The sequence below is a fragment of the Poecile atricapillus genome, chromosome 2 (genome assembly GCF_030490865.1).
Source record: "Poecile atricapillus isolate bPoeAtr1 chromosome 2, bPoeAtr1.hap1, whole genome shotgun sequence".
NCBI classification, from domain to species: Eukaryota; Metazoa; Chordata; class Aves; order Passeriformes; family Paridae; genus Poecile; species Poecile atricapillus.
In genome coordinates, this window is record NC_081250.1 from 45221623 (window position 1) to 45245228 (window position 23606).

Sequence of the window (23606 nt, forward strand, 5' to 3'; positions counted from 1 at the left end):
ATTTGGGGTGTGAAAGGCAGGATGGACTAGATGGAAAAGTGTTTCTGTGATTGAAATAACTTAGCAGGAACATTTTATTTTTCCTGTGGAAAAAGTGAAATATTTTCTTTCCTTACATTGCTACAGTATCAGCAGAACCATCAAATATATACAGAAAAATAAATGTGCAATTGGCATTCTGTCCATGAGCAAGAGAGACCACATGGAAAAAAAAATTGTGTCTAAGCTTCTTGACATGGAACAAATTCTTTTTTCCATTAACTTTGGAAGACACATATCTGTGTAAAGCCTTAAATATTTCCTGACATTATTCTGATATTGTTTATGTGATGTTTGCAAAGTCACAGCATATAATATTGCAATTCTTTGTAGTATGCTGTAAGTTCTTGGTTTTTAGTAAAGTTTGGCCTAGCTGAGAATTTGGTTTTAATGTATTTTTGGTTCTTTAAATTTCTTTTACACCAAACAGCTTTGGGTCTATGCAAGTTGTTGTACAATTTGCACACTGAACTGTTTGGTTCTTACAACTAAGTGCATAGCTTTAAGAGTTAACCTAAAAGAGCCTTTCTTCCATTTCTGTTTGTGTTGCACTTGTGAATGAATCATATCATAGGCTAGGAACTGGAGAAAACAATCCAGACTTTTCCTCTTAAGCACACACTTGCTTGACTGACACGATTAGGCTACAGCATGTTTTTGTGATAGAAATTGCACACTGGTGGTAGCTGAAAAGCCTAATTTCCTGCTGTCTTCTGATTACTGCACTAAAAGACACTGAAACCAGAATCAGTGTTAGGCAAGACCACTTGTGTATTAGTTGTAGTCTTAGCTTTTCTTTTAAATACCAGACCTTTCAGCTATCATCTGGGGGAAGAAAAAAAAAAAGTTGTTTTAGTCTGAAACACATTTTAAAATAATTATTTAGGAAAGAAGTGTTGTTTTGTCTAGTTTGCATCTTCACTGAGCAGAATGAAGAAATTTGCAGTACTCAAAGGGAACTAATTTCAAAGAAAATTAGTGGAAAATCCCCTGATTTTTTTTTTTTAATATGAGATATTCTATGTAGAAATAATCAATCTAAAATATTCTACCTGTATATCTTATTGCTGGGCATTGGTCTTTGAATGTCATTAGCATGGCTTCTAAAAAGTGGATAAAAGGACCACTGCTTGGAAGAAGATGATGACTTAGAGTAACTTCAAATCAATTTATGAATAGAGTAAAAACAAGGAAGAGAAGAAAAAAAAAGAAAGGAAAAGACCACTTCCTTGGATGTTCCTGCCAACCCTTATTCTGTGGAGACTCACTGCCAGTTTCAGTTTGCATTTTTAGATGTAAACTGGCTTCAGTTGGTCGCCACTGACTTGAGTTTTGAAGGCAGAAATCTTTACTTTTTGGGCTCCTGAGCAATCTTTTTCTTTGCTTGCCTTTGGCAAAAATGGAAACAGGATCTTTGCTGTTAGAGACAAATATTTTACCTGGTCCTTCCTGTGATTAAAAAGCTTCAAACTTGAGGGCTGGGATAGAAATCAGATGTAGTAATAAACATCTGCTACTGAGCTCATGTGATAATATGACTGGCATGACAGACTGGGAGAAGTAATAACATTTCTTTTCCTTAAAAAATAAAACCCAGCACCCAAACAAACTAAGAGACAACCTCCAAAGCTTAACAGTACTTTTACATCCATTTTTGATTTGTTAGTAAACATACCAGATTTATAAGTTAATTGATTCTATTTGTTTCTAATTTTATCCTTTTGGGACCTTGAATTGATTCGAAAGCAAGTTGAATCTCCTTTTGAGTTCATGACATCTGGTTTGACTACTCATTTAATAAGATTTCTTTCTTTCAGTTATGGAAAAGTTGAAAAGAATTTTCATAATGAGTCAATTTTGTGTTGTATGCCACCTGGAAAAATGACACTTCCATCTTACATTTTTCCCTAGAGGAGTTGCAATATGTTTTTAATTTTCTTTTTTTTTTTTTTTTTGACAACATTTAGGCCACATCCATAGTCTGGTAGTCAGACTTCTCCTCAGTCCTTATTTCATGACCCAGTTTGAGTCGAGATGTTTTGAAAAAGCTGGTAATTTTTTTCCATATACCCTTTTGAATTTACTTGAATATTACTCTAGATTCTTTTCTGGTTAGTGGCACTAAAACCATGGCGTACTTTCTCAACCTGATGAGAGAGTTTTCTCAGAGGAAAGTCAGATTGCTTTGGTATTACTTGCCCACGTTACATGATGTATGTGTACTCACAAGAAAATGAACTAAAATATTATTTCTATTATGCTAGACGTATAGACAGCTTTTATCACTGTAAGGGTTTGCAGAATTACAGAGATATTTTAATTTCCACTAATACTTGCAGACAGTCATACTAATACATCAAAGATGTAGTAATATTGCCACTACAACTTAAGGTATAAAATACCTTCATTTTTGAATATACTGTAATTTTCACTTTCTGGACTTGAAACTGCAGGGAAACTTCTGGATGCATTTTGAAATAGATTGAGAATCTGCCATAGGTAATAGATCAAATCCACACTCTATTGTTGTAAATTAAGGCAATGACTGTCAACATATGAAATTTTCTTCTTTCTTTTCTTTTTATAACTATACTATATCTACTCAGTTTGACAGCTAGGGTAAAAGGTGTAGATAATTTATTAAATTTAAGATGTTTTTACTAGACAGTGTAGGACTTGCAGTTCATTACTACTACTTTCTTCTATGAAAGGGAAAATGTAGGTAGGTTGAAAAGAAAAAGAAGGTAAGAAGGAGAGTTCATTTGTCAGTCTGTAGTTAAAATAAAATAAATTTGATTTTTCTGTTGTGCATTTTCCCACACACACTGTTTTACTTTCTTTACCTAAAATTTATAGCACCCTTTAACATTGAGTCAAAGTGTCTTGGCAGATTTTTTTTCAGGTCTTATATTTTTCTTTATGAAAGGATGAAAGAATATTTTAAATCTTGTGCAAATCATTTTTGTTAAGATTAGAAGTGTCCTGTCAAGAGGAGGAAACAGTTTGTCTGCCTCCTTTTAGGTAATTTGAAATGTGTTTGTGAAATTATGAACAATTTATATTACATAACATAAAATTTATTTTATAAAAATATTTGTGTTTCTGTATAAATGTTCTTATAATACAGACAATGTATCACAGCTTCCTGTTGTCGCTCTGTTGGGAATGGTGAGAAGAACGACACGGACTCTCTTGTGGAGTCGAACTGGAGAATTTCCCTCGGTTTATTACCTCAGGTCTTTTTTATAGACTGATACGTGAAAGTACAGAAAAGAAAACTCTTATTGGTTAGTAAACTAACACATCACCATCATTGGTCAGTGGGGTTCACCACCCCTTGACCTTCTCCTGCAAGAAAACAAGGAGCAGACACCTTCAAGGCTGTTTTCTATCTCTGAGGATTGTTTTAATTCCTCCTTATGATTTCCCAGGCTGCTTTCTCAGGCAAGACTGAGAAAGTTATGTGGCCTGGTATTCCACAGGCACCGTGCTCCCTGCTTCACAGTTAGCATCCATATCCTGTTCCATGGCTTCCATTGCAGAGGACACAAGAAGGTCTTAAATAGGTTATTGGCACAGACACTCTGCCAGTTCAGCATGTGACATACTCTGTGAACCCCATTTCCTGCATTTCTACAATATTTGATAATTTAATTGTTTTCAGTGAAGGGAGGGAAATCACAGGGCAGTTCTGTACTCTGTGTGCTCTCTAGAGAAAATGAGGCCATTATCTGAGTGTGGTAAATAAAGTCTTATATACAAGAGATTATGAGTGTCATCTGTAATGTGTGGTAATTATTTTGTGTTCAGTGCCTTATGCCATAGTACTTAATTCTTGTTATGGATCTTCTTACAGTTACTAAAATTAACCCTTAATGGAGAAATTTATTATAATATATGAAGATTAAAAACTATAAGATTTCATTCAACTTGTTTCTCTTTAACAAAGATGTAATGACTTTAGCACAAGTCAGTCACTAATAGCTCAGATTTCTTCAGACACATCTTCCCTCTTGTTTAATAGAAGTTTTTTTTCAAATAAAAACTTGAATTTATTGCAGTGTTGGTCAGATTTTTGGCAAGTTTTTTTTAGTGCACAACAAAGGAAATTAGTTCTTAAATGAAATTTTGTTAACTCAGTTTTATGTTTTTTTTTTATTCATATCTGAGGAAAGAGTAGGAATTGGATTATGATTGCTTCCTTCTCTTATCACTTTGGAATAAAAATAATAACTAGAATCTCTTCATAATAAAAATAATAATATATAATAACTTGTCCTAAAATCTTGAAGGAGAGTGAGAAACAATACTTTCTGTTCACCAATATGAAATATTGTTCTTGGATTTAAATTTCATTCATATTAAATCTTAAATTCTTAATTTTAATGACAAACAAACCCCAAACCATGGAAGATGGATAATCTACCTAGTATATTTAATGTTAATGACTGTTTTGTTAAACTTTGATTTAAGGCAGCCAGACAGAACTCAGTACAAGTGAATATAGTGAATATGCAATTTACTGCACACAAAGGTTAATTCGTGGTTTTATTTAGCAGAATATAGGATTTAGAGAATTGTAGGACTGCACATACAAATGTATTTAGATAAGGGGTCATCAAAATTTTCCAATATATTAACCATGCTTTGAGAAACCAAGTATTGGAGGTGCAAACCAGTTTTAGTATTGATACAGGGCTTTCTGCTAGTTGAGATTCTTCATTAAAACTGATAATTTTGAGCAGCCTGCCTTGCTCCTTTATAGGAGATATACAAATTGATGTGAATTTTTTTCAAGTCCTGCCAGCAAACAAACAAGTGTAAGTTAGGTGTCATGGTGATTTGATGTCTCTAGTCAGTCTGCTGGAGCAATTGTCAACAGCTTGTGATATTACACAGTTCATCAGTTTTGTGTAGTTAAATACTATCTCATGGTGGTTTCACCCTCAGTCTAAAGAGGCAAACTTGAGGGATGTTAACTGGGTATGTGTAATCTCTGTTAATGCCACAGTGACAAGGTACTTTTAATGGTATTGATTCCACAGTCAGTGTAGTTCTCAAAATATATTTCATCACAAAAGCAAGAGTAATTCTATATAGTTGTAGAAAGGAAATATAATAAAGGAGAAAATGTTGTCATTATGTGTTCATCATTCAGTGCAGAATTGCAGTTGAATTGACTACTACTTTCTCAAGCTGACCTATTAGAATCTTTAAAACCTCTGATACATTTGTTTCTTAAATATGAAAGTAAAGCTGTCTCTGGAATGGCATTCTAATTAAAGTTCCTGAATAAAATTTGTAGAAATGCTCTGAAAGGAGTTAAAGAAAACAGTTAATGAGCATAGCACTACTTTAAAAAGATGGGGAGAAGGTCCAAGTTTGTTTAGTAGATCTTTTTGCTTTGATTTGAAGACTGCATTTCCAGTTTTGATATGATTCTGCTGTACAAAGATTGGAGTTATGAAGCTGCTATAAGGTCAGAAGGTTAAGTAAAACAAGGGAAGTTGAATATAAAAACTACTTGGTGCTCGACGTAAGAAAAAGTGCTTTATTGCGAAATACGTTTGCATGGGAAGGTGATTTCTTCCTGGGTCACCTGCACAAAATGAATCAAATTTTCTAGTTTCCTTCTAACTCCTCTTTATAAATAACACATCTATACATATATATATATTTAAATATATACACATATACATACATACACACACACATACAGGTGTATGTATGCATAAATGCTTTGCAAATAGAAGTTCATGAAATACAAAGAAATAAAATGATATGTCCAGGTCTTACATAGTATGTCACCTGTAAACTTGGAGATCAGGAGACTAATCTTAAATAATTCTTATCCTTTGATAAAACATCTACACAAAAGACATCATTAGAGGTTTCTTGTTGTTTGTTCTTTTTGTAACCTGATGGTGAAAACTTTTAGATGTTCTGACAGAAACACAGGAACAGCAAGTAGGCTTTTCTTTTCTTGGCATATCTAGTTCTGTTGTCCTGAGGGAAATGAGAGAAGAGATAGCCGATAATTTGTCACTTTGGCTAATTCCTTATTTTATTTTTCTCCATATTGCATATATAATGTTTTGTAATAAATATTTTTTCTTTCTTTCAATGCTTACTAAATCCCTTGCAAATGGCTCTTCAGCATAAGTGAAGAGTGCATCAGTAAGATGGCATTTGAGATAAAGCTTTTTACTTTTAGCAGTACGTTTTACTTGACAAAATACACGTGTTGATCTATTGATTGATTTTTTAAATTTAGGCAATTACACTTTTAACTGAACTAATCAGAGAGAACTTCAGAAACAGCAAATTGAAGCAATGTTTCTTACCAGCACTTGGGGAGCTGCTTTACCTCATTGCCAGCAAGGTAAGACTGCAAGTGATCCTTACAAATTTGGCAAATGTGAAAAAATTTCCTGTGGAAAAGTAGACCAAAAAATCAAGTTACTTAGTCATTGGTATAGTCAACAGTTTCTGGTCCTTTTGTCTTCTCTAATACTTATTCTACTTTAAGAAACATGCTTGTCCATTCATTTATTTAATCTGAGAGTAATTAAACAGTATTCTTCAAGTGTAGAATTTTAACTTCATGAAAGGATTTAATCAACCACCATAAACACTGCTGGCCTCCAAGTGGCAGATCTAAGGTTCAAACATCTAAGCTAGAGATGTTGATTAAACAGGATATATTAGGACAGCCTATAATATCAATAAATTAATATATTAGTGTACCTATATATCTAGTCCATATTAAATCTTACTGTAGCATGGTTGGATTCACAGCACTGTGGAAAAGGAAATTAAATGATCCTGGCTAATTTCAAATGGACTTGTGTTTATTTCTGATTAAAACTGATCTAAACGTTTGATATAGAAATAGTAGATTCATGTTAAAATTAATCAGATTATTTGTAGGAAAGAAATACTGTCAATATTAAAATTGAAGTTGACAGCTCCTTTAAACCATGACATTTCTTTTCCCTCATTCTAAGAAAAAAATACTCTTAACAGAAACAAAGGTGTCTTTAAACAGAAAAAGTCTAACCTTGGCTTCTCTGAAGCCTTTGTATTACTTGCATCATCTCATAGCTCTGAATGCTAACATGTTAGATTAACAGAACGAACAGTTGGTAATGGAACAAAAGTGGCAAATGAGTCATTACTTTTGATTCATTACTTTGAATCATCATGGTTTTAGTTATGGCTTTCTGCTGAATTTCCAGGTTTTATTTTCTTTGGCTCCTTTGCATGTTCCACAAAATGTAGTGGTTGCCTTGGTTTTTGTAGAATTACAAGCATTGTCCTAATTTTGTTGGGCAATTGCCAAAGTATTTGTCAAATACCTGCTCAGAGAACTTAGAATGAAAAATTATGTCCTGAAAAATGCATCCACAGTCACAGTTTATATGTTTTAATACTTGCTCAGTTTCCTCATGAGAAAAGATTTGTATCTGCTGTCATCAAATAAACTTAAAACTCCAACTTGAAAATGATATTTGGCAGGAATATTTTCTGTGGCTTTGTTTAATTTTGAAATTAAACTCTGATAGCTGAAACAACTCTGTTAACACTGGTTGTATAACACCAAAATGATGTGCACAGATTTTTTCCTTCTGAAAATGTGAACTAACAGATTTTTCAGTCTGTGTGTGAATTTCACAATGTTTGGAGCATTACGACTTGCATATAAGTAGCAATACTGTCATGTTTCAAGGTTGGTTACATACACACATACACACACACACACACACACATATTAATGGGTTGCATTATGTTATAGCTAAGAAATTGTTAAAATGTAGGAATAAATATTTGGACCTCAAGACACCGTGTCTTGGTAAAATTTCAAAAATATCAGTGTGATTTGTCTGCTTGGAAATACTAACTGTTCAATTTTTTTAAGGAAAGCTCTTTTAATTTTTCTGTTCTATATGTATTTAACCTCAGAATACTGTAGTGTTCTAGGCATTTTGTTGCTCATTAAAATGCTGAACAGTAGTGCTGAATGACCTTGACAAGATCATATACCAAGTTGGGGTAATATAATAAATGAAACAAGAAAATTTATTGCTAACTTGTATCTTTAAACAGCAAAGCCTTATGACTTGATTAATAAAGAAAAATAAATTATAACTGCATGTAATTCATTAAGGACTATACACTTGTTTTTCTTGTTTCCTTCAATTTTGTGCTTTCTTTGGCCTATTTGTTTGTTTTATCAAACTACTAAATATTTTCATTTAAACTGTAAGTTTTTGAGGCCAAGGCTGATTTTATTTATTCCCTCTGGGGTTTTGTGAAGTATGTCTAGGTCCAGCCACAATTTTAATACTAAGTAATTGTAAAGATTATTTCTATTTCATATGAACATTTGGTAAATCATAAATTATTAAATACTTAAAGTCAAGTTCAGCTGTTCAGGTGAAGGATGATTAATGCGGTAAAATACAAGATTACTTTGCACTTGTATGGCTTAGAAAATACTGAGGAATGTCCAGATAATCGTATTGGTCCTGTGCAATCCTAAACTCTGATATTGTGTGTGTATTTGCTTATGAGATCTTGTAAGTAAGATCTTACACTCCATCTCTGCATTTTTATTCCAAACAGAAGCCAAGAGCAATTCACAAGTAGCATGAGCAGACTCCTGGGAGCATGTTCTCATACTCTTGAGTGGATTGCCTTGGGGGAAAACTTTCAAGTTCTATGTAATATTTTTATTCATTTTGTGTTGTTTGTGTTATTAGGGTGCAGAACCTAAAGTTTAATCAAAATCAACATGGGCTGTGAGCAAAAAGTAGGAAGATTCATGAGTGTTTTGTGATATATTTTGGTTTATTAAGTGTCAAATGCTGTACGTTATGTTTAGGTAACTAAGAATGGTACTAAGTTTCATACCCTTTTTGCCTTTTTTAATTTCTAAATAGAGATTAAACATTGCAGGAAGACTTTAATTGGTTCAAAGAGTGGAAGAACTGTTAATGGTTTAGGATTGCATAATTTCTTAAGGCTTTTTATTTTACATCACATTTAATATGTATGTTTACAAAAAAACTTGAAAGAATTTCTGGTTAAATTAGGTGAATACAATAAGAAACAGACACATGCCAATTCTACCACAGATTGTCATTTTAAATGTGTTTTGACTCCTAGCCTTGTCCTGCCTCTTCTAGGTAGAAAAGATTCCACTTTTGCCTGTTTGAAAGTAACCTACCTTTAATTTCTTGAAACTTGGACTGTGTTTTCTTAAACTTACACATAATGCCTTGGAAGGCAAATGGTGATTACTTGTCAGCATGTTCTTACTCAGATAAGATAACGGAGTTGGAATGATGTGGATCTGATGTGTCTTGTTAAATGTCAAGCCACTCTTGTTATTACTGTTTATATTGTCCCATACATCGTAATAAAAAGTTAGCAGAAATAAAGCTTACAAATGGGATATTTAACAGACTCATTTTCTCTGTGGATATATGTGGCAAAGTTTTGTTTTCAATAAAGAAGGAAAATTCATTTTACTAGACAATTCAGTAATAGTCTTCCATGCTAATGTGCCATGCTTTAATTAAATGCCTGAAACGATCATATCATATATGTTGAATTACTGTAAGCCACACAAAAATCAGAAAATTTAGAAAGTATCATTTTTTTCTGCATCATTAACCCCCACTTTACCTTTCCTGTCCCTTTTATTAAAAACAGTTTATTAGAATGCTAAAAATAATTTCAGAATATAATTACTAGAGTTCAAGAATTGTTTAGTTTCTGAAGAAATTACTGTTTGTCATCCTTTGTCTACTTGCTAAAACAAGTTTCTCATGACTTTATGGCCTGTCATCTTCACACCATCTAATGTCTATTATTTCTCACTTTCTTTCCCAAATGAGGCTATATTTTTTTCCACTTACTAATAGCTCTGTGTTACTAGCCTGGATATGGAAGTTGTTGCAGTTAAATCTCAGTGATATCCAAGTGTCCCATTTTAAACTTAAAATTTTACAATAGAATATTGCAAGGACAGAGGGAAGTTAAGTTCACTTCTAATGGAAGAATTAAGCCCTTATTAAACTAGTAGTGAATTAGCCTCTCTAACAGGGTGATTTCAAAGAGATATATATTAAGATCTTGAAGCAGTTTTCATATGTACTGAAGGCTATACTAGACAGTAAACTTTCTTAAACACTTGGTATCCTTGTATGACTTTGAGCGCTTTTTTCTAAAGAAAGTTTACTTTTTTTCTTTTTACCTACCAAAAAAAATTAATTTTGTTTGTTTGGTATAATTAAATCCCATTTAAAGAGAAGAATTTCTACTCTTAATAGTCAGTTATCTCTCTCTGAAGTACTCAAAATAGTTGAGAGGAATGAAGGAAGAAACACTTATTTAATGTGTCTGTGTGAATTAGAATGAATTGATGAAATGTAGAAATATTAGGACAAACTCTGTTACAGATTTTGGAGACTACTTAAATAAGCTAAATATCAATCTCTGTGCTGCACATGAAAGAACATTAAATAGTAATAATGTCCTGAAATTTAATATATTAAATTGCATATGTTAATTTGAAATGTGTATAATATGAACCTTATTAAGAACATGCTACCCATTTTTTATGTGACTGAGATTGTTGTGATTTTTTGATTTAATCAGTTGTGCCGTTGGCTTCATTTCAGGAGGAAAAAGGGGAGCACCCCAGGGAATGCTGGGCTGTTCCCTCAGCTGCTTACACTGTGCTAATGAGGTGTCTTCGGGAAGGGGTAAGGCTCTTTCATGGTCCTCAGTAGAATTTCTCCACAGTAATAACCCTTTAGGCATTGTGTGAGGATTGTAGCCTGAAGCGTTGCAGTACCTTGTCAACCAAGCATTGCTCTTGAATTTAAATAATCATAAAACCATGACCTAAGCAGGAGATTAATGCAGTGTTGTTCTCTGTACATTCAACATTTATGTATTGCTGCTTGTGTTGGGGAAAATGGGATAGTAAATATAAATTACTGTTAATAAATGTGAAATTTATTAATGATGTAGGCATCTTTTGAGAAATGTTCTGACAGTTTGTGCTGTCCTCTTGCAATTTGATTTTCATACATCGTTGTAAATCTTTGAGCAAGATTTAAGTTTCTTTCTTGAAGTGGATGATACACAGTTTTTTAAAACTGTATTGTTATCCTACTGGGTTGTCAGCATATTTTTGAGGCAAAAAAGTAGTATTTAGGTTTATTCTCATACATGTGCTATACCGTGTTCTTCATTGGTTTTGGTGATGGCTTAGCTGTGCTAGAAGGGAAGAAAAATATGCATATAGTTCCATTTGTAAAATGAAAAAGAATTGAATGGAAGGTTTACATTCACTGTTTTTATGAGACCACTTTATTTTTGCCCAAGGCAAAGCTCAAGGCAGAAAACATGTCAGAGGTTGCTAGAAGGTGGAAAGCAAGAGGAAATACTTTTTCTCTTTCCTTTTTGAGATCTCTATTGCCTACAGATTGTGATTAATAAAGGAAGAGCCTAGATGCATTTTAATATCTTCAAACCTTCATGTGACCAAGAACACAGAACTGAGTTTGTATTGTAGATGATTTTCAACTCATAATTAGAGTAAGATGTCACTCTAAGGCACAGTAGTGAGATGCTATTTAATTATAAATTTAGTTATGGAAGACTTGCTGTTTCTGAATATACAGTGTGCAGAAACTAAATCAAGACATCCGTAAGACATTAATTTATTCCTATAAAATAAAATCACTTCTTAGTCCTGATGCATGTCAAATTTTTCTTAATAATTCATCTTGATATATTTTTTTCTTGAAAAAAATGACACAAAATAGAAGTACATTTGCCATGCAATAGTTCAAATTAAGTTTAATTAAGCATAAATTTAAAATTATGTCTGGGCTAGCCAAGTACATATGTGTACTTCTACACTTTCTGTTTGTGAGGATGCTCATTTACAATGTAATGTATATTTTTTAAAAAGATGTTTGAAGCTGTAAAACTATACAAGACTTCAGGATATAATGGACCTTTGGAAGTCATCTAATGCAACCTCCTGTTCACACTAGGTCTAAATAGATCAGGTTGTTCAGGGACATGCCTATTTAAGTCTTGAATGTCTCTAGTAACTATGGTCCCACAATCTCCCTGAGCAATGCCTGCACCACCCTCATAGAAAAAAGATTTATTTGTTTATGATTGGAGTTTTCACTTCTGGCCATTGCCTCTTGTCCTGTGGCTGTGCAGCTCTGAAAATATTTGTCACCAGCTTTTCTTTATCACAGGTAGGTAAGATTTGCATTCTTATATTAATAATTAAAAAAAATATACATAATTACAGAATGAATTAATTGTAGTTGTTCTAAGCTCAGTTGTGAGTTAACTAAATTTTACATTGGGATGTTTTCTGAAATTATTATGGGCATATTGTCTCAGTATTTATGAAAATGGCAAACTAACTTTTTGTAATAAGGTCTGAGCTACCACAGTGCATTGTATATGCATTGTAAATACTCACTTCTAGTTTTTATTGCCAGTTAAGAAGCTTTATTTGATGTATTTAATAAAAATTCAAGAAAATAAAACCAGTTCATGTCATTTGGTACTATGGTTTATATAGTTTTGAGTTTTGTAAGCTAAGTTCACTGTTCTTGAGTTTAATTATGAACTACTCTGAGGTGTTCTTGGACTTCTGAAGTTTTATAAGATCTGTCATTATCAAAGCAGAATTGCCCTTTGAAACAGAACAGTAGAACAGGAAGAAGTTTGAAATATGTGTGTGTCCGTTTTATTTGCCTATAAAGGAACAAAATGTTCAGAAAATGCAGGTAGTGTCATTTCCACATACCTTCTGTGCCTGAAAATCTAACAGTGACAAAAAAGTGTATGGGTCAGTGAAAGGAGTTTTAGGGTGATGGAAGTAGAAGACTGGGAGAGCCTTTTATCTGTAGGGGAACACAAGTTCAGATTTCCTGCATTTCAGTGTTTTTAACTTGAGATAGAAGCTGATTTCAACTCAGGCAAAGAACAGTTGAGGTCAGTTATGTGTCAAAATAAGGGAATTGTTGCACTCATAGATAAGGAAATGATAGGCTTGATTTGACATCTTTAGGCTTTAGTCTTTATAGGTATAGTCTAGGTATAATGTTGTGGTCTGTCAGAATGCATGTAGTAAACATTCCAATATTTATCTGCTAATCTTTTCCAACAACTGTTTCCAACAGTGAAACAAAATGCCTGTTCCAGGCATCTGCATTTGTTTAAGTTCAACTTCTAAATGTTTGTGTGCAATCTCTAAGATAGGAAGGTCCTGATTTCTGTTGCTAAAGTGTATAGCTGTCAGAGTTCTCATGTTACCCAGTCATGGAAAATACTTTCTGTTTCAGAAAGCATATTCTTATTTACTATTGAGCACCTAATGCTATTGTGACAACCATTTTCCTTTTATGCATTTTGCTTCATTAATTCAAAACTGCTTTGCGAAAGTTTCCCTTATGTATTTGACCCTGAATGGGTAATCTTGTATCTGATTTGAATCATATCATTGACCCTGCATATATTTTTTTTCTCTTTATTATATTTAAGGTTCAACCTACTTTTAACTAAGTGAAATCTTAACTTTAGTTTCTGTTTCACATCTACTTCTATTCAGTCAATCCTTTCACCTTTTTGCTTCTCTGATTTGTCCCATATATTTGCCACCCCCTTCCTTCAGATCCTCTCTAGTTATAGAACTGATAATGTTTCCCGTATCCAAACCATATTTTGATGTGTTTTATAATTTTTCTTCTCTGATTGGTCTGGATTATGTTGCTCGAATGAGGTCTCTCAATGAAACTAGACAGTGAAGTCAGAAACTGCGCGAGCCTCCTTTTTAGTCTTCCTGAGAATGGAACCATTGAAAAACCGTTCAGAAACTTGGTATCTGTCCATTTCTGCTCATAAATGGCACGTAAATATAAAATACACAATTACATGCAATTTTAGTAATAACTTCATAGAATCTCAAAAAATATGTACAGGCAATACACTTGCATGGATAAATTTATATATACATATTAACTGTATCTGGCTTTTAGAAGGTGCATAACCCTTCCATTTTATAAAGTGGCACATGGAGAATATATTTGAATCAGAAATATTGAATAAGTTTATGAAGGATAATTTTCTGTCTCTTGGATGTGCAAGGTACTGTGTAAGCAAGACTTTTAATAAATGAGATCTTGCCAGAAAGCTATATAGTGCACATTTCCCTCTTCCATATGGACTTCTTCCTTTATGAGGGAGTAAGATATAAGTGTGAGGGCTTTGATTTTGAACAAATGAGAAATTTTAATAATAAAAGAAATATTTAAAAAATAATTGCCAATATAGAATATAAGGCCGTATGTTTTATAATGTATATTTTTAACCAGAACTGTTCCTTGATAGTGAATTTGAAGGAGAGAGGAGAATTTTGAGGAGTGGAGAATAAAATCACTACTGTTTTCTCAGGAAGTGTAGTACAGTCTATAGTATCACAGGGTCAGTTTGAATCATATATACTCTCATTTTTATTTCTTTTTTAGATGTCAGGTTTTTTACTGGCAGAACTGCCTGTAGGATAAGAGTAATTATCTGCATCATATACATTATCACTTTAATTTCTTCTTTAGGTATCAATTCTCCAATTTACTGCCAGAATTTTAAAAAAATCATTAAGGTATTTAAAAGTTTTGTTTCTACATATTTACTGTTCACTCTGAAGGCTTTATGTTGCAAGTTGTTGCCAAACTAAGATTTAATTCTTGGAATCATGAATGCTTTGGAGGATCCAACTTTACTTCATTAGGTTATATTTGTAGGTATTTTATTCTGTCTTCTTAGATTAAAGGAAGAACTGTATTTAGAAGTTGATTTAGAAGAATTATGTGGAACGCAGTGTTACTTCCTAAATCCTTCAGCTTTTAATGTTTCTTTATGAGTATTATGCTATTACTCAAGTGTGTATGTACTAGATGTAGTATAATATACTACAAACTGCCCCCAGCACTTGAGGTGAGGCTGCCCCAGCTCAGAGCAGAGCAGGACAATCCCCTCCCTTGCCCGGCTGGTGATGCTGTCCCTGATGCCCCCCAGGCACTTGGCCATCCTGGCTGCCAGGGCACTGCTGACTCATGTTCAGCTTGCCATGGACCGGGACTCCCAGGTCCCTTTCCCCAGCACTGCTCTTCAGCCTCTTGTTCCCCAGTCTGTCTGTACATCCAGGGTTGTCCCATCCCAGGTGCAGAATCTGGTACTTGCCATTCTTAAACTTCATGTGGTTGGTGATTGCCCAAGACCTTTTAATTTGTCGAGATCTCTCTGCAGGTCCTCTCTGCCTTCAATTCAACTTAGTTTCATCAATAAACATACTTTAAAAGGATCATAAAATATTTTATCCTAAGTTTTAATAAAATGAAGTTATGCTATTTTTTGGTAGTATATTAGTTAGCATAGTGACTGTAACTTCAGTGATTCCAAAATTTTTGCTGCACTTTAAAATTTATAACAGGCAGTAAAAATATCCTGTAGATTCAGTTATTTCAAAAAAATGGAAGTAGATTTTTTATGATGTTGATAAAACCCCCCCCTGCCACCAATTAAAATGGAAAGACTTGATTAAAAGGACTTTCTTTTCAGATATTTGAAACTTTTTATCCTTCAAATATTTTAATTTTCACTCAGGGCTCTTTTTCATTATGTATCCCTGACTTCACTGGAAACAACAACACTGCAAGTGTTCAACATGACTGAAAATTAGGAGCTTTAAGTGTGCTTTATAAAACTAGTTGAAATCTAAACCCATTAAAAATAAAGTATGTGCTTCTTTTTTTATACAGTTCTATTCATAGTTCCAGGTTTCATGCAGTTCATGATGTGGACAGAGGGTTGCTTATACATGGAACTCATATCTTGAAAATCTATTTCTGTTCACTAAAACAGCTTACGTCCTGGTAGCATCATGGGATGACTCCTTTAGTTAGGAGGCCAAATATTACTTTCGATCAGGCTTCCCTTAGAATTAGACAGCTAATTAAGTAGAAGATGGTAGAAGTCTTGTTGCTTAAGATAGTTCTAAGGAACAGGTACCAGAGGAGCTGAAATGGAAAGTCTCAGGTGACAGCAAATAGAACTACTTTGGCAGCATCATTGAGCTTTTAGAGCACAGTGATGATGCATGACCAGTTTCTAGTCAAAGTTGCTGGACAACCTGGAACAGGGCATAACTCATCCCATCAATGGCTGAAAATAAATAAAGCACATCTTCAGTACCAAACTTTGCAAAGGAAAGCTGTAATGGCATCTGGAAACTTGTTAACGTTAATAATAGCTATTATCCTCTATACAGTGCTTTGATTGTGATTAATGGGATTATCGTTAATTTATTAATTGTTTATGCCTGCTTAAATTAGGAGTGGAGTTCCAATTGGCAGTCTTAATAATCACTTCATATGTAAGAGAGACTTAACTTGACAGTTGTTTCAGTTACAAATTTGAATGTTAAATGCATCAATTTAGTCAATTTGATAAATGCATGTATTTTTACCCTAACAATACCCCCCTAAAAAAGACTGAAAAACAGAAGTATAATTCACACAAAAATATTAAAACTGAGCGTTATTTATAAAATGTTTTGAAAATTTCAATTTTATTAAACATGTATGAGTATCTGTGTATTTAGGTCTTTGATAGGTCAAAATAATGCAATATTTTTCAGTAATCACAAATGTAAAAAGAGAGAAGCCTAAGTTCTCTTAGGTTTTATAGCTGCAAATAAGAAGGAAGACCACAGAATGCAGTGGAGTTTTTATATAAGAGTGTAACCACTTTAGATGGAAATTGACTTTGGTATTTCTGTTAAATACTTTGAGTAGAGTTGCAGTTCTTTGGAAAACAGGAAGGATTTTGATGAAAAGGATGAACACAGCCTTTCTCTTTTTTTTGACGGCATTATACTAGAGTTTCCAAATATTTCTACATCTGAAATCTATATTTTAGGTCTACTAAATCAGTAGAAGGAAAAGTAGATATGGAATATATTTTTAATGAAGTATAAGCTCTCCCCTTCTGCAAGGTTTTTATTCTACTTTCTGAAAGGTTTCATTATTGTTGCTCACTGTTGTTGGTGGCTCTGATTGTAAAAATAACTGTTAGAAATCCAAAGCTTAGTAGGGTAAAATAGAGATCAGTTTAAGAAAGAAATCAATTAAATATTATGATGAATTATTTGTGAAGCCAGACTATAAGGACAAATTGAATTATAAAAATTGTATTGAAATTCATTCTCCTGCTGAATTCAAGATGCTTTTTTAAGACATTGTTGAAAGACTTCACTTTTTTTGTAGTTCAGTACTGAGATGAGGTGAGGCAATGCACAGCCAAAATAATACCAGCAATGTATCTTCCAGTTCTGTTAAAGACTCCGATTTTAAATGAAAATTATTTGGTTAATACTAAAAATATGAAGATTCAGAATCTCATATAGAAATGTAGGACTTCTTGTAGTAAATGGGACCTAATAATTTATCTTAAGCATTGGTCAGGATTGTCTGCTTCAGGAGAATAAGGGAGTTATGGAACAACTTAATTTGCAAGAAGTCTTTCTCTATCCCAGGATTTTTTGACTGTTCTGAATAAAGAGGGTTTAATGTAATTTTTTTTCCCTAATGTCACTGAATATCTCATTATTTTGCTGTTTAGAGCATGTTCTAGTGATGAGTGTTGACACAAATTCATTCATTTATAAAGCACTGATCATGGAACACCTCTAACATAGCAGTTGTTTCATTTGTAATGACTGCATTTAATTTGGAATGATTATTTGGAGATTAAAGGTTTTGTATTAAATTTTACTTGTATTAAGTTGTCTTTGCATTAAAAGACAAAGTGGGGGGAAGTAGGGTCTGTGAACATAACTTTGTCATCAGGTGAGGTTTCTTGAAAACTTACTTTTGCAAGTATCAAAAAGAATTAAGAAACAGCACTAAGATAATATACATTGAATAAAATGTGGACATAGGCAGTAATTTACAAAGAAATTGGAAACATTTGCAAATGTGTTTTCCTTCCTTTCCTTCCTATAGGAAGAGCGTGTAGTGAACCATTTAGCTGCAAAGATAATTGAAAATGTTTGTACTACTCGCTCATGCCATGCACAAGGATTTATTACAGGAGAAATTGGACCTGTCTTGTGGTACCTTTTCACACATTCTACAGGAGATTCTTTGAAGATAACTCCTGTTTCGGTAAGGAATTTCCTTTTGTGGTAGTGTAATGTTTGGCATTTAGTCTGAAAAACCTTCTGAATTTGCACTGAAATGTATTTGAACATGTTTGCTGGATGTTTGTGCTTTTTATATTTCAGGCTACAATAAAATATATTTGAAAAATTTCTGAAATTGAAAATTGCATTTATTACAGTTCAATGCTGATGAATAGTTCTTGTGATTCATCATTTTCTAGAACATACATTTCCTTATGTTGGTAATAATGAGTTATGTTTAAAAAGTTTAACCTTTCAAAGAATCTATTAAATTCTTGCAAAATTGAAATTTCTCTTTTTGTATGATGTTTCAAATGAAAATTGCTTATTTTCTTTATCAAAGACTTATTTGGAAGACTAAGTTGAATTAATCAAGTTTATTTTTATAAAATTGTCAGGGCCTTGTCTTTGCCTGGAATTTTTAAGGCAATATAGAATGATAACATGCAAGCAGAAGGTTTGGAACAAAAGGATTCATGAGGTAGAAAGTACTTAGCAGGACTGTGAGTTTAACCATATCTCCTGGACTTTTTACAAGAGCATATAGTGACAGGACATGGGGGAGTGGATTAAAATGACAAGAAAATAGGTTTAGATTAGATATTGGGAAAACATTCTTTATTGTGAGGGTGGTGAGGCAGTGACACAGGGTCCCTGGAAAAGTTGTGGCTGCCCCATTCCCTAGCAGTGTTCATGGCCAGGCTGGATGGAGCTCTTGCTTTCCAAATGGAAAATGGTAGTGTCACTGCTGCAGCAGTATGCACATAGACACATCTTGAAAACTGGTAATAAAGGAGAGAGAAATAAAAATATATTTGAAGTGTGGCTTCAAGGTAAATTGTATAATAAATTTATAATTTTTAAAAATATATCTCTTTATTGATTTTTTTTACCTTAGTGTGTATTTGTTGCAGAGTCTTGCCTGCAATATAAACTGCTCAAATATTGGGAAAATGTCTTGACATTTTAGAACAGGAAACCTATTTAGTAAAATAAGTATTATAAAAACCTTTGCACTGTAGCATCTGAAATTCTTGGCAAAAACAGTCTTAGAACTTTCATGGGTAGAGAATAGTCTCTCTCTAAATATGTAAAGTATATGTGTGAGTTTGGCCATTAGGCTGCTTTTTAGAAAAGGTCTTTTTGGGACTTCACCCATTTGATCTGTGAGTTTTATGTTTAGATCACAACTGCATGTATGGGAAAAGAGAGGAGATAAGAGTTATGATTTCCTTACTGAGTTTTTAAAGTAGCCTGCTTGATCCCCTCTCCTATCACTACTTTTGCTATAAGGGTTGTTTTGTATCATGGGCTTTCTATTATTGTCAATCATTAGACTGGGCAGTTGTTATTTGTTTGCTACTAGGTCACAGTATTTTTTTATTTTTTTTTTCAAATCATGCTGAAAGTTCCCTCTTGTTTCTCTGCTATCTGCTTAGAGAACTTTGCTTTGGCATTTACCATTCCCTTGATTCCTACATCAGACTTCCAAGGCCTGCTCCATTTGTAAAGGCCAGTTGGTCAGTTATGCCTGTCTTGTCTACCACAGTAAGCAGCATATCCTGGAGAAACTGTCAGTCTCTATTGCATTCAGAGAGTGAGCTAAAAAAGATCACCAGAGGAACTATCAGTGGGCTTTTTCATTTTCTTTTTCCTTCCTGAAAACTCAATTTCTTCTTGGACAATCTAGTATGCTTGAGGTGGGCTTGAGCTTTTTTTATGCTCAATAGTATGCAGAAGTTATACATCTGATTGTCCAGAATAAACTTGTCATCACCGGAGATTCAATATGACTTTCTGTAGAAGTGGGCTTAGAGGTTACTGTCATTAATGCCATATGGTTTGCTCCCTTTGCCCATGGATGAGTGTCAAGAGACTATGAGAAGAATGGGTTGTTTGTCTCCCTGTATCCTCTCCTTCATTTGAGAGCCCAGGTCACTGGATCCTCCCAAGGCTGTAAGGCTCAGGTGAACCACTAAAAAGCCTTTGCTTTGTCACAGTGTTTATGCTATGGGTATCTAGCCTCTTTAAAGCACTACTGATGAGAAGAAAATTTTCCTGCTGGAAAAACTGGAAAGTAGTAAAAAATGAGTGAGAAGCTAAAACCTGAAAGAGCTGGTGTTTGTGTGATCTCTTCCAAGTGAGTAGATCGAAAGTATCACAGAATATGAGTTCCTCAGTTCCTTCGCCTCTTGTTGCTGTAGGTGTGATGCAGCAGCCTGATCTTTATGGGCTTCCTGTTCAGCGAGGCCTCTTAAGTGCAGTGAGTCTTACTGCAATATTTATACTCCACTTCAAAGCTGAATCATCTGGCACTCAAGGGTTAACACTGGGACTTGGAATGACATTGGTTTTGCCAATCTCTTACTTCCTGATTATTTTTCTTGTGTTTGAAATCTTTGTGTTACAAAATTTAATAGTCTTCAGAAGCCACTCCAGAAGCCTTCTTACAGATGACATCTGTTAGGATGAGCCAGTGTGTTTTAGAAGGTCATGATAACTGCAATTACCAGAATTTCCTAGAGAAACTCAACTGATTTGTGGGACTTCCTTTCAGTAGCAATTGACAATCTAGGTAAGAAAGATTTTTTTTTTCACTGTTACCATTTCTCACTTGAAGTTGCCTAGCAATGTGTGCTTGGGTGTTGAGGCCAGCGTTTTAAAAAGACAGTCGAGTGTGCGCACTGAGATCTTCTAAGGCAAAAATTTCTTCAACTTTTTGTGCATATCTGTGGTATAAATGTACATATGGACAATAGAAACAAAACCACAACTGTTCCCAACTAATGCTTGTTTCCTGTGAAGGCAATAGGCTTACTGGGGATAATACTTTTTCCCTTGTGTACTTACTGATGTTTCAGTCATCCTGGAGGTAGGGCTTGTTCCAAATTCACATATTGGAGAGTTTGGATGAAAGCAGTTGTGAGGAGAGTTGCAAGAGTAAGATGTGTTCACTGTTCTATATCCTTGGTGAAACTACTTTCTTCTAGTTTCTAGAACTAGGTCTTTTCTAGGTCTTCATGGAAATTATTGCTATTCATGTGGCTGAATCCATCTCCTGTTTTCAGACAGATCATTTTATACAAGAACTCTTGGGTCTGAATGGGTTCCTGGATTTTTCTCTCCACTGTTCTGGGGATTGTTTCCTTTATTAGAAGACTGAGGTTTAATACTTTTACATGAAGTGAATTCAACGCGGAAGCTTCTAAAGTAGGATGCACTAAGGTGGTACTTTAATCCTTTTGCTGCTTTGTAGTGAAACACTAAAGTAAAAAGTAGATAAACTTATTACTCAATGTCTGATATAAATCATGGTTATGTATTAATACTGCTGTGGCATTTAGATCTATAATCTTAACTTCATCTGATAACAGTCAATTGATATTGAAATCTAGTGCAGGAAGATCTTTTTGCAGCTAAAGTTTATGGAGATTTTAGTGGTTTGCTAATTTAAAAAAGAAAATACTAATGTATTCCCCAGCTATAGCATACTGTATAATTTCCACATTCATTAAATTATTGCTACAGATATATAGACATTTTTATCCTGCATGACCACATAGATTGACATCATCGGTGTCCTATTTCATTTTATTATGCAGTTATTCCTGTCTTGTTTGAATGTATCCTGAAGAATTTATTCTTAACTGACATCTATATTAGAATGTTAAAATACATTTCTGTTAAGAAATACATCTGTCATATCTTTACTTAGAGTTAGCAGTCTGTCTGCAAAGTGTATCAGCAGTAAGGGACTATGGAATTTTACTTATGATTATTTCAGTCAGTAATAAAAACATATCAAGAAAATTCTCTGTCTTTAGTTACTGGAATTGAGAAATGATACTTTACTTTGTCCTGGCTGTCAGAGGTGGCAAACAGGGACTGTGTCTCACTATTTTTTTTCTCACTTTGGAGTCCAACATACCTCAGGTAATTATCACAGATTTTGCCTGTAGGTAAGCTGTGTCTTTTTATCATTTTGCTAGACTCAGAAAAAGAAATCTGTAAGATGTCAAAGTGATACTCTGACAAGCTCAGCAGCAGAAAGGTTTTCTTTCCAGTATACTGAAAGTTTTTTAATTTTTTTAAAAAATAACTTAAAATTTTGGTTCTAAGAGATAACTTTTTCTGCTGGAAGAGTAGTAACGAAACGTAAGCTACTTAAATGGAAACTAATTTGGGAAAGCTCAACACGGTCTTTTTGGGGATTTGGTTTCTTTTGTTATTTTCTTAAGTAATTTGTTTTGAGTAGTTTCTTTCAGAGACTTGTGTATTGCAGATGCTTTAGTGCATTCATTCTCAAACTTGAGAGAATCATGGAAGATATCCTGAATGGGTGAATGTTACCCAGTCATGTGTTGCCTGTAAGACTAGAAGGATAGGGCAAAGACGATCATTGAATCCTGGAGTATCTCAAGTTGAAAGTGATGAGTAAGAATCTTGAGGCAAGGTTGGAGCTGCTGAGAGAAAAGGTGCTGGTTAAGGCTGTGCAGAGAAGCCAATTCCAGGAGATGTTCTGCTGAAGCCTGACTCTCATTAAGAACATTTCATGTTCAAGATTGCCTGGAGATGATGGTGTGAGCTCTACTCTTACACCTTTCATCATCCGTTTCCACTTCCTGCTCCACCACCTTTTGACCTTTCTCCATCTGTTCTCTCCCAATACTGGATCTACTGAAGTGATTTAGAGTTCTTTGTACTCTATCCCACATTTAAATTCCATCTTCTGCTTTTCTGCTGAAGTGTTAGGTTCATTCATACAACCGAGCTTTCTGTGACGTATAAACTAATGGGAATTTAAAGCTTCTCCTCTTGGCTATTGGTGGGCTGGAGCTTTTCTGCTACAGCCAAAACTGCAGTATTATCCTAGAAAACAGCCTATGATGTCTTTCCTGGAAGTAATCTGGTGGCCTGTGACTTTGGTCACCCTTGTTCGGCAAGGTCTGTAGCAGAAATCCAAGGCAATGGAAAACCTACACACCCCATGTTAGCACACTGAGTGAGCTCCATGTTGCTTTGGCACTGCCTGTCCCTAGGTCCCAGCAGTTCACTGGTAGTATGACCCTCAAAGATGTTTTTAGTGAATACACATACCTCCTGCCCACTCATTTTGAAAACTCTGAATAGAGGTGAAGAGCTGGATTGTATCCTGGGGGAAATAGAGCATGCTGTACTAAGGAACTGATTGAGTGTCTGTGTTTTAGAACAGAGTAAAAAAATAATAAAAGAAGAAAAGTAAAAGGCTGCAATCGATATGGTTCCTGGACTGGAA

The 23606-nt window shown here is 34.1% G+C and overlaps 1 protein-coding gene across 1 annotated transcript in view; it reads left to right on the top strand.

Moving 5' to 3' along the window:
* The window catches only part of ULK4 (unc-51 like kinase 4), a 213386-nt gene that overhangs the window by 29382 nt on the left and 160398 nt on the right, over positions 1–23606 (top strand). Inside the window, exons 19-21 of the mRNA XM_058833617.1 lie at positions 6314–6421; positions 10728–10811; positions 18153–18314. Of these exons, the coding sequence (XP_058689600.1) occupies positions 6314–6421; positions 10728–10811; positions 18153–18314 (354 nt within the window). The remainder of the gene's footprint in view (positions 1–6313; positions 6422–10727; positions 10812–18152; positions 18315–23606) is intronic.